At 39.6% G+C, this 18,313-nt stretch overlaps 1 protein-coding gene across 1 annotated transcript in view; it reads left to right on the top strand.

The window, feature by feature from the left end:
* Positions 1 to 18,313, top strand: part of ERMP1 (endoplasmic reticulum metallopeptidase 1) — a 52,765-nt gene that overhangs the window by 14,327 nt on the left and 20,125 nt on the right. Inside the window, exons 5-12 of the mRNA XM_060155059.1 lie at positions 3,455 to 3,601; positions 4,265 to 4,357; positions 6,780 to 6,992; positions 7,848 to 8,068; positions 11,051 to 11,225; positions 11,627 to 11,817; positions 15,589 to 15,741; positions 17,844 to 18,046. Of these exons, the coding sequence (XP_060011042.1) occupies positions 3,455 to 3,601; positions 4,265 to 4,357; positions 6,780 to 6,992; positions 7,848 to 8,068; positions 11,051 to 11,225; positions 11,627 to 11,817; positions 15,589 to 15,741; positions 17,844 to 18,046 (1,396 nt within the window). The remainder of the gene's footprint in view (positions 1 to 3,454; positions 3,602 to 4,264; positions 4,358 to 6,779; positions 6,993 to 7,847; positions 8,069 to 11,050; positions 11,226 to 11,626; positions 11,818 to 15,588; positions 15,742 to 17,843; positions 18,047 to 18,313) is intronic.

Below are 18,313 nucleotides of genomic sequence, written 5' to 3'. Positions count from 1 at the left end.
AAAGAGCAAGGATATGTTCCTTCAATAACAGTACATTTATCACACTCAAAAAGTGTGACATTAATATAAAACTGTTAGGGCTTCCCTGGTGGCACAGTGGTTGAGAGTCCACCTGCCGATGCAGGGGATACGGGTTTGTGTCCTGGTCCGGGAAGATCCCACGTACCGCGCAGCGGCTGGGCCCGTGAGCCATGGCCGCTGGGCCTGCGCGTCCGGAGCCTGTGCTCCGCAAAGGGAGAGGCCACAACAGTGAGAGGCCCGCGTACTGCAAAAAAAAAAAACCCCAAAAAACCCCCCAAAAAAAACTGTTAGTGAATAAACAGTACATATTCAGATTTCTATTGTTCTGATAACATCCTTTGTTTTGTTTTTTAGTCTGAGTTCCAATCCAGGATCAAATGTCAGATGTATTTTGATACATCACAGTCATTATATAACACGCACATAAAAAATATCAGTGTGAACTTAATTATTATAAAGTGAATACCCTTCTAACCCCCACGTGTGAAAGAGGATAGACTCTTTTTTTTTTTTTTTTTTTGCGGTATGTGGGCCTCTCCCTGTTGTGGCCTCTCCCATTGCAGAGCACAGGCTCCGGACGTGCAGGCTCAGCGGCCATGGCTCACGGGCCCAGCCGCTCCGCGGCATTTGGGATCTTCCCGGACCGGGGCACGAACCCGTGTCCCCTGCATCGGCAGGCGGACTCTCAACCACTGCGCCACCAGGGGAACCCGAGGATAGACTCTTGCTACACCCTCCCAGAAGTTTTCCACCTGCCCCTTCACAAATACAACTCCCTCCCTCTCATCTAAGGTTAGCCATTATTCTAATTTTTATGATCATTACTTTCTTTCCTTTATACCTTTTTAGCTTTACCTGTTTTTCAATGTGGTTTTAATATTTTAATCATAAAACTTTATTAATATCTAATTGTAATAGTAATAATATTTTAATATTTTAACATGATATGGTTTGATAATCTGCTTCCCCACCATCATTTTTCTTTTTCCTTTTACATTTGTGTTCTTCTCAGTGCATCACATCAGAAGCATGTAATGTCTGTCTGATTACTGACGGTGTTAACCTTCTATCACTTGATTATATTTGCCAGGTTTTTGTACTTTGTAAAGTTACACCTTTGTAATAAATAGTTTGAGGCTGTGTAGATATCCTGTTTCTTGTGAAACTTTGATCCTAGTTTTAGCGATCATTGATGATTCTTGCCCCAAAGCATTTTTACTATAATGTTAGCCAGATGCTGTTTTCTGGGTCCGTCATTCCGTCTGTAGTTAATAGTTGGAGTTCGCTAGAAGGAAGGCTTTCTCTTCTCTCTTGTGTGTATTTATTTCAGTGTTTCATGTATGTTTTATTTTATGGATTTTATATTCTGTTATAATCATTTTGATGCATGAATTGTTCCAGTTTAGGCCAGTGGCAGCCCCTTCAGCTGGTGCCTGTCCCTTTGACATGTCTCTGACATGTTTGTTTGAGCACCTTCTTACTTTCTGGCACAAGATGATCCCACTTATCAGTATTTTCCTAGGCTCAGATCTGGAATTGGGCATGTCTCTAGGGAGAACTGGTTCTTTTAGTGGATAATTGTATTCAGAAGCAAAGATCTTGGTGCTGAGTAGGTTTTTTTAAAAAATATTTATCCTATTTGGGGTTTGTAGGGCTTTTTGAATTCATAGCTTGGTATTTAAGTTTTGGGAAATTATTGGCCTTTACCTCTTTAAACATTGCTTCTACTCCATTCTTTCTCCTCTTCCTCTGAGATTCCAGTTACTCATGTTAGACCTTTTCACTGTATCCCATATGTATTATAAGCATTTCTATGTTTTCCATCCCTATTTCCTTCTGTGCTTTAATTCTCTGGATCTATATTTTTTTCTTCTGTTGTATTTAACTTTGTATTAAACTATATGTATTAAAATTCTTAACATCAATTATTATGCTTTTCGGTTCTAGGGTTTCCATTTGACTAGGTCTCTCACTCTCTCTTTGTTAATAGGTTGTAGTTGTCTAGTAAAATTCTTGCTGTCATCTGTGTTTTTGAATAATTAATAGTATTTATTTTAAAATCCATGCCTGGTAACTCCAGTCTCTGGGTCACTTGGGTGTCTGGTTCTGTAGTGTTTCTCCACCCCTTCCCTCCCCCACCGTTTATGGTTATTTTTCTGTAGGAAAGCAAATTGATTATCTGTTTATAAAGTTATAAAAATGTTAATATTCTTAGATTTCCTGAAATACAGTTACTTGATCTGTCTACAGCAGACAACTTTTTGGTAAATTTAGTTGTAATATACAACCCTTGAATCTCAGTGGATTACAATAGCAAAGGCTTATTTGTTGCTTGCATTACATTCTGGTTCCTGAGTAACTGCAGCTACATCCCATGGTTATTATGTTCTATGTGTCTTATTCATTCTGAGACCTAGGCTGAAGGAGAAGCCCTCATCAGGGATGTTTTAATCTCAGGGCCAAAGTTAATGGGAGAGATGGACCATGTGATGGTTCTTCAGAGTCTTCTCAGTTGAAGTTCATTTCTCTCCCATTCACAATCAATTGACTGAAGCAATTTATGTATGTGCTACTTCCCCAGGGAGGCATTATAAGTTATATGGGAGGGAGGAGTGAATAATTGGGAACAGTAATACAATTTATCTTGCTATCCTAAAGAAAAAATTCCCACATTTGAAAAAAGCTGTATGTACGTGAAGATGTTAATGCAGAATTATTAACAATGATAAAAATTTATAGTAGTAAGGAACTTTATGATATATTCAGTGATTATGCAGTTCTTAAAATGATTATTGTAATATCTAGCAACATAGGAAAATGCATTTAGTACACTGTTAAGTGAAAGAGCAATGTAGAGAGTATATATACACTATCAGTACAGCTATGTACACACAGTCATACATTTGTAAGAAAATAGAAAAATGATGATAGTTATCTTAGTGGTTTTTCATTTTTAAACTTAAAGTTTTTATAGTGCTGTTTTTTGTTTTTTTTTTTTTGCGGTATGCGGGCCTCTTACTGTTGTGGCGTCTCCCATTGCGGAGCACAGGCTCCGGACGCACGGGCTCAGCGGCCATGGCTCACGGCCCAGCCGCTCCATGGCATGTGGGATCTTCCCGGACCGGGGCCCGAATCTGTGTCCCCTGCATCGGCAGGCAGACTCTCAACCACTGTGCCACCAGGGAAGCCCTAGTGCTGTTATTTTATAATTAAAAGCAATTTTGTTTTCTTAAAGGTTATTTTTCATTCTAAAAAGTCATACACATTTATCAAAGAAATGTTGGAAAATACAGAAAACAGGATTAAAAAAAACAAACTCTTGACCTATCTCCCCAAATCACCACAGTAACTATTTCAGGTGTGTTTAAAAAATTACTATATTAAAAATATTTACCAGATTAACCTTGTATTATGTTGTCATGTTTCATTTCAGGTCCTGAAAATCCTTGGTTGGTCCAAGCTTATGTTTCAGCAGCTAAACACCCTTTTGCTTCCGTGGTGGCTCAGGAGGTTTTCCAGAGTGGAATCATTCCTTCAGATACTGACTTTCGTATCTACAGGGATTTTGGGAACATTCCAGGTATTCTGTCAGTCGTTACGGGCTTTTTTGTGACAGTGATTAATCAAAAACAAGTTTTACATTTTGGAAGTTTGTGAGTGAGCAGCATTTTCTGAGAGCAAATTCTCTATGTGAAAACTGCATATTTTGACTTACTGAAAGAGAGACCCTGATAGTTTCTTTTTCTTTTAAACTCCAGTCTAAGTTGAATGCTTCCCTTTTCTAGAACATGTCATCTTGACCCACAGTGTGACAGAACAGGGGAGAACTGGTTAGCACTTCATTCCCAAAAGATGGTAATAGATCCTTCAGGGGTCTTTTTCATTGTTATCTTGCTGTGCCAACTGCCCTGGGGGCTTGTACAGCTTATTTGAAGTTAAAATTTGGCTCTGGCCTGGCAAGGATGTCGATGGCAAAGTTTTGATGACCTCCCGTGCTCAATATTCCTACCCCTTGCTGTGTGAATTGTAATGCCCCAGTCATAATGTATTGAATTATGTACCATAACTATTGGTTCTGTGAGAATTTGGAAGAGAATTTACATCATGCATTCATGAATGTGACAAAGCAGTCATGTCACTGCTTTGATGTTTTGTCTTTCAGGAATTTAATACATTAAACAAATGGGCCTAAAGTAAGGTTGATCTTTAAAATGACTTTTTTTTTTTTTTCTGTATGTCTTAGGAATAGACTTAGCTTTTATTGAGAATGGATACATTTATCACACCAAGTATGACACAGCGGACAGAATTCTAACAGATTCCATTCAGCGAGCAGGTTGGTATTCTAATTTAGACTTTTTTTTGCAGTACACGGGCCTCTCACTGTTGTGGCTTCTCCCGTTGCGGAGCACAGGCTCCGGACGCGCAGGCTCAGCGGCCATGGCTCACAGGCCTAGCCGCTCTGCGGCATATGGGATCTTCCCGAACTGGGGCACGAACCCGCGTCCCCTGCATCGGCAGGCGGACTCTCAACCACTGCGCCACCAGGGAAGCCCCTAATTTAGACTTTTGATATTAAGATGGAATACAATGGATGACCTGTAAACCTATAAATATTCTGTGTCCTGTGCATTAGGGAGGCAGTGTATGGTGTAAATGAGGTGGGGCTTTGGAGTTAGATGAGGCTTTGAATTTTAGCCTTGAAATCTAGTTTAGCAGTTAAGAACATAAGACTATTCATTATGAGGAATTTGAAAGGGTGTTGACCCAGGGTTGTGGTCGGATTGCTGAGTGATGAGCCTGTAGCCAAAATGGAAGCTATACGTTGGAGGTGGCACAAGCACATCTTTGGGCAACTTGCCGAGGTCTGGAAAAGTTACATTGATCCAAGGTTGAGTGGTGAGGGCCAGTGAGTGGGTTATAGGACAGGTGTCAGGACAAGGGGCAAGGGAGTTAAAGTGTTTTCCAGAGAGATCCATAGTAGTCAGGGGAGGTGAGTCTGTTGCTGAGCCTTAAAAAGAGTTGGTGGGATTTGGCACAGTGGAAAAGAGAGGATGTCCCAAGTAAGAGCACAGCACGAGTAGGGTGTGTTTGTGTATGAGGGGCTGTTGGTGAGTAGATTGTCAGAGAATGGAGGTTGCATTTTCAGAAATAGAGGGAAATGAGGCATAAGTGTATAGGGTAGAGAAAATTGTAGAAAGCTTTAAAAATCAGCAAGAAGACACTGTAGGAATAAGGACTCATTAAAGGCCTGAGTACACGAATGAATGATGGTTTAAAATGCTGTCAGTCTGGTGATGCAGTGTGGAGTGGATGGTGGAGACGGGGAGAGAGCCAAGAGTCAGGGCTGTTCCAACAGTAATTTTCGTGTGGAATAGTAAGGGACCTAGACTGGGTGTTGACCAAAGATAGAAATGAAAGCAAGGGGATAGAAAATTAGGTATATTTTGAATGTAAATTCAACAGAACTTGACAGATTAGATAAAAGGGGCAGCAAGGGGCAGCATCAGGCCTAGCTGGCTGTGGGAGAGATGATGCAATTGACCATTATGGGAACACGGGAAGGAGGCCCCCATCCAGAGCAGTCATGAAGAGGGGAAGGAGACTGAAGTCTGTCAGATGTAAGACGGAGGGTGTCTGAACTGACCAGATGAAAATATAGATACACTGTTAGAGCTCATGACAGAACTGGATTTCTGGGTTTGGAAATTAAAGGCATAGAGAAAACCACTGAAGTATGGAGAATGGAAATGGTTTTTGGAAGAGCGAAGCAAAGGTAGAGGACTAAACTTGAGCTTTGGGGAAGACACATTCTAAGGTGTGACAGAGGAGCCAATGAAAGAAATCGCGCAGTAAGACAGAGGTGGTGTCTTCAGTGGAAAGAGAAAGTCAATGGGATGAGCAGCAGGAAGGAATGCCAATCACTCATGTCGCCTTGTAATTCTTCATTATTAAGTTCAAACTCGTTTAGTCATTGATTGATGTAACAGATATTTGTGGCGGCATCTGATGTGCCAGATTCTCCCTGATAATGGCTCTCCCAGCTCTCCAGTTTCATTGTTGAATACTCTCTCTACTCATTCCGGACTTTTTTTCCACCCTGTATTTGGAACTTGCCCTCCTCAGAGCCTTCATCTACACAGATGAACAGTCTCAGCCTGGACAGTCTCTCCCCCGATGTAGCTCCTGTCCATCCTTTAGCTGTAAATTTCACTTCCTCGAGTGCTTCCCTGACTTCTCAAACTCCATTAGTCTCCCGTGATATGTTTTTAGGGGACTCTCTCCTTCTTATTTCTTTTTTTAATTGGGATATCATTGAAATTCCTTATTAATTCTTAACACACGTGTAATAACTTGTTTGGTGTTTGTGAGCTTCATGAGTTTCTTGGTTCCCCACTGAATTTTTGGTATCTAGAGCGGTGTCTGCTACATTAAGTATATATTAAATGAAGAAGGACTAAGAAACAGCCACTGGATTTGTCAACAGCGAGGGTAGAACTGATCAGGGAGTAGCTGTAATAAATAGAAGAGAAAGGATGAAGACCAGGTCACTGAGCTTTGAAGTGGAGAGGAAACAAGAGTAGGGGGCATGGACCTTATCTGAGATATTTAGAAGAAAAGTGGGGGAGAGCAGTAGGATGGTAGAAAGCTATTTCTGTTCACAGTCTTTCTAGGTATTTCTTTACTCTAACAGTGGATGGTTTATTCAACTTTGTTACCTTTCTTTTCTTTTTTTTTTTTTTTTTTTTTACTAATAGGTGACAATATTTTAGCAGTTCTTAAATATCTAGCTACATCTGATATGTTGGCTTCTTCTTCTAAGTATCAACATGGAAACATGGTCTTCTTTGATGTGCTTGGCCTGTTTGTCATTGCCTACCCCTCTCGTGTTGGCTTGATAATTAACTACATGGTGGTAATGGCTGTTGTTTTATACCTGGGAAAGAAATTATTGCAGCCCCAAAATAAGAGTAAGTGTTTTCCTTTAAAACTACTGTACTGGCACGGGTATGGAATTTGCCTGAAGTTTTTTAGTCACTTTGCTTGTATCTTTCCAAGAAGTTAAAAATCTTAAGAAAAATAACATTTGATTTATACTGTTGTAAGAAATTTGTAAATGAATATCAGGTTGATATGCTCATTATACTTTTAGTCATGGTGAAGCAGGCAATTTTTATGTACTTATGCACTTCATAGAAGTACCACAAAAGCTTGTGGAAAATGGTTTGTAAAGATTGACTTTTAGTGAAGAGTCCCATTAAAAAGTCTTGTCCACACTACAGACCAATAGCACACTGTTCTGGAATATAAATGAGCATCTTCTGGTTAAATTGGTCTCCTTCTACTGTGTTTTGTACTCTAAGTTGGTGTGTGCTGTTATCAGATAAAATATTTAGCAGCAATTTAAATACTCATTTATCACTGGTTATTTTCTCATGCTACTTCTATTCCTGTGTTAGCTTCTTTTAGTAAGAAGCTTCCATTTCTGCTGTTATTTCAATACACAAAGCAAAGGTGATGAAGATTAAGGTGATGAAGATTAAGACGACCCACTTTTCTAGCCAGGAATATATCTGAACTACTCCTGAACTTATCTCTTTGAGTCTTTTGTATGCACGGACTCTGAGTAGATGTCAGTACTTGAATCTTATTCACTGATACTTTCCCTGTGTAGTGTTTAACAAACCTTACCCCTAGGAAATTTCAGTATTTTCAATTACAATGGTGAATTTTATTTTAATGTTTGCTCCTTTAATTCTACTAACTGGTTATGAAATTGATTTGATAAAGACGGTGATCTCTACTTTTTGTTTTCTCTCAATTAGCTGCTACCTACACAAAGGACTTCTTCTGTGGACTTGGCATCACTCTGATAAGCTGGTTTACTAGCTTGGTTACAGTTCTCATTATAGCAGTGTTCGTCTCTCTTATTGGACAGTCTCTCTCATGGTATAACCACTTCTACGTCTCCGTTTGTCTGTATGGAACTGCAGCTGTTGCCAAAATAATATTCATACATACCCTCGCAAAAAGATTTCATTATGTGGTAAGTGTTGGGCATATTTATTGATTTCTTTTTGCTGCCTTCTAGGATTGAAGACATACTCAGGTGGGTGTTCCTTGTGATTGGCCTTTTGAGCTATCACAGATTGTTTGGCATGGCTATAGATAATTGACTCCCAGATCTGTGTTGACTTTCTGGAAGGCTTCTCATTCTGCAGGTAGCAGACTTCAAATGAGGTTATAAAGCTGCAAACAGTTTGGGGTGTTGGTGACAGCAAGGTGTGTTAGCATAGCCTTTTGCCTCTCCTGAGTCTGCGGTTTTTGTAACCATGCTCTTTAATCTACCAGCCTTCCTTGGGATCACCCAATTATTTATATTTGAATAGCTCTGTTTTACACTGGACTGTAAGGTCCTTGAGGGCATGGATTGTTTTGTTCATTGTCCCCTGTGCTTAGGCAGTGTCTGAAACAGCACTAACACACAGTAAGTGTTTGCTGTGTGAATGAACGTTGTGCTTAAAACTGCGCTTAAAGTTTTCAGTTTCCTTCACTTTTTTTTTTTTAACTTTTATGTTGTTGATGCAGATTCTGTCAGCATGCCTCTGTGGTCTGGGGGTTACACTGACATATTGCTAAGGAGAATAAGGGGAGGTACATAGGGTTCCAAAATGATTTATGCTGACTTAGAGAATATAGCCATATTGTTGTGGTTTCAACTGTATACCATTGTATTTTGTTTGGTAAAAACAAAATTAGGTATTAGGGTTATGAGATAATAGGACTAAAAATAAATTACAGTGAGAGAGCAAGCAGTGGTTTCTGATTTTCTAAGAGAGTTAAAGGGAAAATCTTTCTTAGTTCTGTCATTTTCAAGACGGCCAGTGTACACCTGTTTTTTCAGTTTGTACTGCTGGGGATTAGAATGGAGACATGGAAGACTATAATACAGCATCCTTTCACAAGGATGTCTTTGGTACCTGAACCTTGGTCTCAGTTTCAGTTCATGTTGGGATATGATCTGAGGAGCCCTTCTGTGTTTCGGGCCCTATTGAAGAAAGGTTCTTTGAGGTTAGCCATCTGTTTATGGTTGAGCCAATGCTTGTATCTTAGTGGCTTCTGTCTCCAAAAGAATGATACCATGGGGCTCAATTTCACATGCTTATTCTTAGTGCAATGGTATGTAATCAGTCAGAGCGTGGCTGACTGTCATTGATACGGCATTGGGGTGCAGTAGAGGGTAAGACAGAAATGCTTAGTAAAGTTCTACTTTGACTGATTTCAGTTGTCTGATTACAAAACTTCGGGCTGAAGGCACAATGTAAAGAATAGTGTGTTTTATTTTCATTTCACAAATGGTCTTTGAGTATCTAGTGGGCTTCCATGCTAAGGTCTGGTACAGAGATTCAGGACATAGTCTTTTTCTTTGAGGAGCTCACAGTTTCATTTGGGGATGAAATGATGGAGAAACCACAGGGGTTTCAGTACATTGGGACGAAGTGAAGTGGAGTGATATATTAACAGTGCTGTAGGAATATAGGGCCAGGAGAGATGAATTCTGTTTGTGGAAGTCAGGAAGGCTTCATGAAAGAGGTGGTGACATTTGAACTGGGTTTCTGAAGCCTGAGTAGAAGTGTGCCAGATAGAGAACAGGTTGATGGGCAAAGGTGGGAATGTACAAGATGCATTTGGCTCACAGTCAGTAAAAAGTTCAGTGTGGTGAAGATGAGGTTGATAGGATAATAACTGAGAAAGCAGGCCAGGGTGAAGTTGGAGCATGACCCTAAAAACCAGTGGGGCCACAATTTAAAATTTCTAAGCAGGATATTGAGTGTGAGAATTTGTAATTTAGTAGGAACACACTGGTAACAGTGTACAGAATGGATTGGAAGGGGTAGAGGGATAATAGAGACGGGGAGAGGGGAACTAGATTTGAGGGATGTTTGGACTTGGGTACAATGTAGGAACAATGTAAAACATTTTCAGTTATTACAGTCTTCGTTGTTGAGATCTTTGTTTTTAAATATCTGAGTGGAATTTGGCTTCAAATTGAATCCTAAGGATTATTTTATTCTTTTTAAAGACCATGACTCTTGATTAACAGTGTTGAACATCTAATTATTTAACGATGATAGCCTGTCTTTCATTGTCCAAAGGAGGTTTGTCAAGTGAACTTTAACTTGTTTTGAAAACATGTGACAAACTCTTTTGAGCTCTTGAATTAGGGACCCTTATAACAAACATGCCCTGGACTATACAGAAATGAGAAGGCAGAGGAGAGAGAAAAGCTTAAATATATCTATTTCCGTTTTGGTATTTCTGCACTAAAATTATAACTTTCATGTTTACATTAATAGAATCGCTGGTGCAGACGTTAAAATGTATTAAGTTCATATGGCAACTTTCTTCTGAAGAACTCAAGGTGCTGCACAGGAATCCTCAGACTTCAGAGCTCAAAAAATGTAGATCAAATTTTATAACGTGAAACCACCAGGAATCCAGGATGGGGGCAAAGTTGTGCTACAAGACCAGTTGGAGATAGAAAAGACTCAGGAATCGAGCAAAAACCCCCCATGGCTGTGTGCTCTAAAGGTCCTGCAGTTCTCAAGCTGTGCTGTTGGTGGCGCTGCAGCCGCCTTCACATAGGTCATTTCTCCAGTTTGCTTGACATTCCTTGTAAGTTGCATGAATAAAAGAGCTTACAGAGGTGAATGTTTTTAGGAGAGTCCTTTCTTCTATTTTAGAACATTTCCAAAGGTCTTTCAGCCCGGTGGAGGGAGAGCACAGATTATATACAAGTAATGATGTTTTTACCCCCATCTTGTTAAATTCCCCTTTCCTGTGCAGTAATTTGAATTTATTACTTTATGATAGGAGGTAGCTTTGTCAGTGTTTACTTTAAAGTTTAAAGGATAGACCCTGCTCCAAACAAAATATAGCTTTTTGGAGCAGTGGAAGTTACACTACAATAGAAGATCTTTATGAATGGCCCATGAATGAGACGACCTGTATATTTTCTTTCTTTCAGAATGCCAGTGACCAGTATCTGGGAGAAGTATTTTTTGACGTCTCTCTGTTTGTGCACTGTGGGTTCCTTACAGCTCTCACTTACCAAGGGCTCTGCTCGGCATTTATTAGTGCTGTCTGGGTGGCATTCCCGTTGCTCACAAAGCTTTGCGTGCACAAGGACTTTAAGCGGCATGGTAGGGTATTTTTGGTTGTGATACAAATGGGAAATACCTTAAAATACATAAGATAAGGCTTCCAGGAACTATTTCCATATTTGATCCTTTTGGGTAGGCTTTCTAAATTGTTGCTGTTTTTTTTTTAACTTTCAGATCACACAGATTTTTATCTTACACCTTATACCTACCCCATCATTCTCACGTAAATGAGCACATGCTAATATATTACATACTTTGTTTTCTTATTTGTATTCTACCCTAAGTCAAAGTATTTTATCTCACTTAGATAACATGTACCAAAAGGGCAAGAGTCAGAGCTAACCTAATTTCTGTTAGGTGCGAAGGTATACCAGGACTATGAAAAGCTGTTATCTCACTGGAGAATTTCAGAGATGTGTTTTCTTTCTCTTTTTCTGTAGGTGCCGGAGGAAAATTTATTGCCTTTTACCTTTTGGGGATGTTTATTCCTTATCTTTATGCATTGTACCTCATCTGGGCCGTATTTGAGATGTTTACCCCTATCCTTGGGAGGAGTGGTTCGGAAATTCCACCTGATGTCGTGCTGGCTTCTATTTTGGCTGGTTGTACAATGATTCTCTCATCCTATTTTGTAAGGAAAAAAAATTTTTTTTAAATTTCCTTCTTCATTTTATATATAAATACATGATGAGTTTTGCCATGCTAGATCCTGTGAAATAGTGTTGATTCTACTATTAAGCAAAAGAAATGGTGAATGACTCTGCATATTGTGGGTTCGGTATGGGCATAAAATGTAGAAGGCGGGGTGGTTGTTATTTTTGCTTCCTCATCCTCCCAAATCCTCTGATTATACTTCTTTTCAAATAGCTTTCAAACTACCTGAATTTGAATGTGTGGAACGAATACCAAGTGAGAAGTGGTAGAGATTGCTTGGTGGTGAATTTTTAGAGTGTGTTTTGAACTTACTAATTAGAGGCAAATGTTAATAAATACATGGTAGTTTCATTGGTGCTGTTAGAGCTAGTGAAGGAAGACTAATTCTCATGAGGAGTTTTCCCTTGTCGTTCACCTGCCTTGGTGCTGGCGCAGCCAAGGTCACTGATGAGTCTGTGTCCTTGAGTGACATACACTTACAACACCCAAACATGCCTTCCTTTACCAAGTAATGAATACATGTTACAGGCCTTGTCATTTTACTGTATCAGTGTTCTGCCCTCACAGGGCGAGTCCTACCTGTGCCATCCCTGCTTCTCCTCCCTGGGACTCTCCAGAGGGAAGAAAAGACATGATGTAGAGTTGACAACCAGACTGCCCTCTGTTAGAGCAAGCTCCAGGCAGAGTGCTGCCCTTGGCGTGGTGTCGGCACTCTCCAGGACTCAGGCCTGGCTGCTCTGTTTTGTGGCTCTTTTCATTGCAGTCCCTAAGAGTAAGAAGTATTTATTGAATACCTGTAGGTACACTCTGAGATTTGAGGCTAGGGTACCAAATAGAAAAAGTAGCTATGACTATTATAGCTCTTTCCTTCATGGAGAGAAGAGTGAGCTTTTTCACACTGATATAGTAAAGGGCATCTCATGTGGGGACTAGGGTCTAGGGACAGCAGATACAAGTACCACGTGCGTCGTCAGTGCTGTCCATGCAAGTCCCTTAAATGGCAAATAAACAGCTGCATGTGTGACTGCGTATACAGCCCTGTAGAGTAATTCTTATGCACGCTATTGTCTGAGATCAGCTGTACTAGTTCTGAAAGAAATCTGAGCATTGCAGCCATCTTACTTTTAATATTATGATTTAGTCCTTACTGGTATTTGCAGGGATAGATGGAAAATTCTAAAATGTTCTTTGTTGCCTTCAGGGTTTACTTCTTTTGGTTTTAATATTAAGGCTTTAAATCCTCTGTATATCTTAATAGATGGTTGGCTGTTGTGAGGACTAAAGGAGATGTAGTTTCAGCACATGTAGATTAGGTTGTAATCTAGAGTCAGCTGAGTTATGAACTGGACCCCCCCCCCCGCCCCTGCAGTGTATTTAAATCACAGTCAATGAATGAAAGCTACTGATGCTCATAAAAGATGATCAGAAGGTGGGGCATTTCAGTTCTGTTCCATAGGGAAGGGGACAAAATGAACCCTGAAAACTTCACTGTGGAAATTGAAAATGACCCCAAAAGCATGGAAATCTTGGAAACCATAAGCAAGCAGATTAAAGTTTATTACCTTCTAAATTACTTTTGGAGAGTGGCTCTTAGAATACTTTAATGTTCATTATAATGTGAAATAACTCTGCTGCCCTTTGATGCTGTGGGTTATCATTCTCTTCGCTATTTTCTTACTTATGCGTAGCTGTGTTACAGATAGTGGCTTTTTACTAGAGTGAGACTTTTCTCCTTGGGTAATGGAGAATTGAACCACAATGCACACTTCAGAGAGCCTGTCTTTTAGTCCTTGGGGATTTATTAAATATATTTGCTAGGAAGCAATTAAATTGCTGTCAAATGATCGGTTAACAGGTTTCCTGGGGTTCCCCTGTGCTGGGGCCATCATGGTTGTACTGATTAAATGAGACTGCTGGTAGGAGCGGGATCAGGAGGAGATTCTCAGAGAGAAACAGAGAAAGAGCCAGCGCACACGGGACACTTCATAGTCCCTTTTCATGCTTCTCTTCATTTTATTTCACACCCATTTCGGAACCTAGAGTGGTATCAGATGTAACATTTAAGACAAAAGCCAGTAAAATGTGATACAGTGGGATCCAAACACACTGTCACTAGGCCGTTCTCTTCCTTCTCTCCCACTCTCTGATCACCTTCTCATTTATCACCATTACCAAAGCTCTTCCAGAAGGTGGGTGGAAGAGGCAGAAGATGAGCCTCATGACCTGGAGAAGAGAAAAATATGGATGTGGAAACTGTAGCTTAACCTGAAGTTGTAGGACAACTTTGGGGAGCAACAGGGTTGAGAATGGCAGGAACCACAGCATTATGACAGGGAGGTTTTATTTGGACCCAAACGACTCTGTATACCTAAACTTAACCAGTCTCCAGTGGAGGCGAAACTTATTACTTGGCAGGATATTTGACCCTGTTCTAAGGAGCCACATTTTAAATATTGTGACTGTCAGGAGAAAGAGGGACGGACAGGGTAACAAATTGTGTTTTGCTGACTCACTGCCATAAATCCTTGGGTACTCTCTTATTTCTGTCCTTCAGTGTAAAAACATTAAGATCTTCGACTTAAGACCAGTACTGTTTTGCTGGAGATTACCCTGGCGGGCATATCGTTACACTGTAGATATAAAATCTCTTAGTTTCATATAGTAGAGTATATGGTAGGTTATGAATATCTGCTTAATTTTTCATTTTCATCTCAGTAAAAATATTTTCACATTTATGTTCTTCACTTTTCTACTTATTGACCCTGGAGGGTGGGCAATAAGGGGGAGAAGGCAAAAGGGGGAGCAGGGACTAGGTCATTGTTTCTCAAAGTGGCTCCTTCAGAACCCCTCAGGGATCTGTGGACATATTCTATAATCATGTGTCCCCTGGAATTTTTAATTCAGTGACTTTATTACAATTAAAAAATATAAACATATTTAGGACTTCCTGGATGCCCATCTTGAGACAGAGCCACTTGCTTTTCCTGCCCAAGTTCAGATTTGTTATTTTGATTGTGTTGGCCTTGGTTAACTCTGCAGTGACAAGGGCAGAATTACCTTTTTTCCCCTGGTTTCAATTTTCATAGTTTTTTTGGTTTTTTTCCAAGTGAACTATAAGTTGATTTACAATATTGTGTGAGTCTCAGGTGCAGAATTACTTTTATTGCAGTTTTTCCTTATGTGCAGGTCCACAGGCAGAGTCTTGTAGGTGTATCTAAAAGATGAATCCAGCACATAGGCACATTATGAAAGCATTATTAGAACTTGAGTTTTGTTGAAATAGGCCTGCTTACTTGCTTAAAAGCTTACCTCTGGTTCTTTAATAAAAGCCTGATGTCATGATGTTTGGTACGGTTAAATAGTGTCTGCTGTGCAGTTAACTTACAGGGTTTGATAGAATTGGAAATAAAATAAGTTCACGGTTTGACTGATGGTGGATGTACATCCTCTAGTAGTCTCTTGGCTGAGCAGAGACACTGTGTCAGTTGCCTTTTTCCCTCTTACTGTCTGGCTGCCTGTCAGAGAGGCACCATCATGCAGATGGGGGCATCTCTCATTTATTTAGGCTCTGGCTTGTGATGGAAATCCCTTACAATTAGTGCTTTGTATACTGGGAGTTGGGAGTATGGTAGCACATGCTGATACATGTCCTTTATTATCTGTCTGACAACACCTGTTACAATGTCAAGTCAGTAAAGCCACCTTTCTGCCAATGGTAATTTTTCTATTTTTGTGTTTTGTGTTTTAGATTAACTTCATCTACCTTGCCAAAAGCACAAAAAGAACTATGCTAACTTTAACTTTGGTATGTGCAATTGCATTCCTCCTTGTTTGCAGTGGAACTTTTTTCCCATACAGCTCCAACCCTGCCAGTCCAAAGCCAAAGAGAGTGTTTCTTCAGGTAAGAGCGATCTTGCGTGAGCTATTTGAGATCCTGGAGAGGAAAGGCTTATGGTGTTTTGAGCTTACTAGTCAACAGTGAAGCTCGAAACACATAAGTGACTGTTCTACTGTTGACCTGTTAGTTGGTACCTCGACTATTTTGTGTAAGGCAGTGAGGAAAAGACCATCAAGAGGCATTCTTATCAGCTAGAAACACTTCTCCTAAGAGCCTGAATCAGAAATGTCTGCTTGTTGTTCTTATTACTGTTCAAATTACAAAAATATACCTACTTGGAAAAACGAGAGCAAATATGTATCATGGAATAATGAGCTGTCAGAAGTACAGATTGTAAAACTGTTTGTGGGCTGAGTAAAAATATGACCTCCTGTCAACTGGCAAAATGAAACATTCTTTAAAATGCGGTAAGACTGATCTTAGGTAATGTTCAAGGTAATGTGATAGTGAAAATATAATAACTTAGATATTAATAAAATGAGATTTAGAACTTTCTTAGATTTCAGGTTTTTCTGCAAACTTTTTAGAGCTGGTGTAAAACAGGAAAAAGAATTTAAGTCCCCTTATTTCCAGTCTTCCTGTCTGTTAGAGGGAATGGAGTGACCAAACAGAAAAGCCAACAGTCATAACCTAGATAATTATTCAAGGACTTGAGTAAGTAGTAATAATATATTTGAACTTAAATATGAGAGAGGAGATTTTGAGAAAGAGCCAACTATTCCTTGTTTTTGTTTCCAGTCCTGTAGGACACAGTGATACATTTTATGTGACAAATTTTACAGTCACATCAGTAGTCATTAGGAAAAGCTAGATTTTTATTTTTAAAAACTCCTGTTCTGATTTGTTTTGGGGTTCTCTTCTTCCCCAGTGCCAGAAGGTGACAAACTTTTCCTATAAAGGGCCATAAAATAAATATTTTAGGCTCTGCCAGCCATGTGGTCTCTGTTGCAGCTACTCCGTTTCTACAGAGTGAAAGGAGCCATAGACGACACCTGCAGATGAATGTGGCCATGTTTTAATAAAACTTTATTTATAAAAATGGCAGCAGGCCATTTGGCCTGTGGGCTGTGGTTTACCCCTGCCCTTTGCAATCCTTTTTCTTTTCCTATTTGATATTCTTCAGGCTGGTTTCCGTTGTTAATAGAGCTATTCCAGATGGAGCATGGTGCCTTTTCAGAGAATTCTGTTAGGCACAGTGGTGAGCTGTGATTCCTATTTTTCTCTGCACATCAATTAGCATGTAACACCCCGAAAGGGAAATGTGTGTGTATTTCTTTTAGATTGTATTTAAGTCCTTTTAGGACTTTTAAGAGTTCTAGTTTTCATGTGTTTTATATCTGAAATAGTAGGTTTTCAGAAACTTTTTATATGAAATTTAAATTTAGAAACATATTTGTAAGAAATAATAAAGTAATCATGTGAGTATCTATTGAGTTTAAAAGAGCATTAGCTGTATCTTAGAAAACCTCAGTATTCCCTTCTTGATCCCAACTCTTTTGCTCCTCTCTCTCTTATTACCACCCCCAAAGTACTCACTATCTTAAAGGTTGGAGTTAATCATTATTTTACCACATATGTATTAATCGCTAAACAACAACATATAGTTTTGCCTGTTTTTGAGCTTCTTACAGGTAAGGCCATACCATATACTCTTTGGTGGCTTACTTCTTATTGCCCAGCAGCATGTCAGAGTCTTCGAGGTTGATCTGTGTCACTGTAGTTCGTTCTTTTTCATTGCCGAATAGACTTCTGTCATAGGAGGATGCCCCAATTTATTTGCCCATTCTACTGTTAATGGACGTTTGGGTTGTTTCCAGTTTTTGCTAATATGGACAATGCTGAACCAACACTTTTGTACCTTGCAAGAGTTTCTCTAAGGTCCATATTCAGCAGTGGAGTTGCTGACTTGAAGGGTTATGCGCATGTTAACTTTATTAGGTAATCTAAGCAGTGTCCTAAAGTGATTGTGCCAGCGGTGGGTCCCTGTTGCTCAGTAGCCTCGTCATTTCTTGGTATTGTCACGTAGTCATTTTTGTTAATCTGGGGTGGGGATGTGGGTGAAGGAGTTCAAACAGTAGTTTCCTCATTAGTCTTGTTCTTTTCAGCATATGACTAGAACATTTCATGACTTGGATGGAAACGTAGTTAAACGAGACTCTGGAATATGGATCAACGGGTTTGATTATACCGGAATGTCTCACATAACACCTCACATTCCCGAGATCAACGATACCATCCGAGCTCACTGTGAGGAGAACGCACCCCTATGTGGTTTCCCTTGGTATCTTCCAGTGCACTTTCTCATCAGGTTGGTTCCTTACTTTTCTGCTTTTAGTTGGGGGTTAGTTTGTTCTCAAGTCCTATCACTGTATCAGTACTTTATTATTTTAACTGGTTAACATAGAAGTTGAGTGCTGTTTATACTATTTTTCTTTTTAATATAACTACAGAAGTTGTATTTCTTTGTGGGATAAAGCACTCAGAAGTTTTTTATTCTCCCCCAAATTTTGCTTTTTCAAATTAGGAAGTCTTTCCTCTAGAAAGCTGAATAGTTAGAAAGTGTAGCCCTCTTAAC

Source organism: Lagenorhynchus albirostris, chromosome 7 (genome assembly GCF_949774975.1).
Source record: "Lagenorhynchus albirostris chromosome 7, mLagAlb1.1, whole genome shotgun sequence".
NCBI lineage: Eukaryota > Metazoa > Chordata > Mammalia > Artiodactyla > Delphinidae > Lagenorhynchus > Lagenorhynchus albirostris.
Note: the sequence above shows the minus strand (reverse complement) of the source record. Positions and strands in the feature narration are given on the sequence as shown.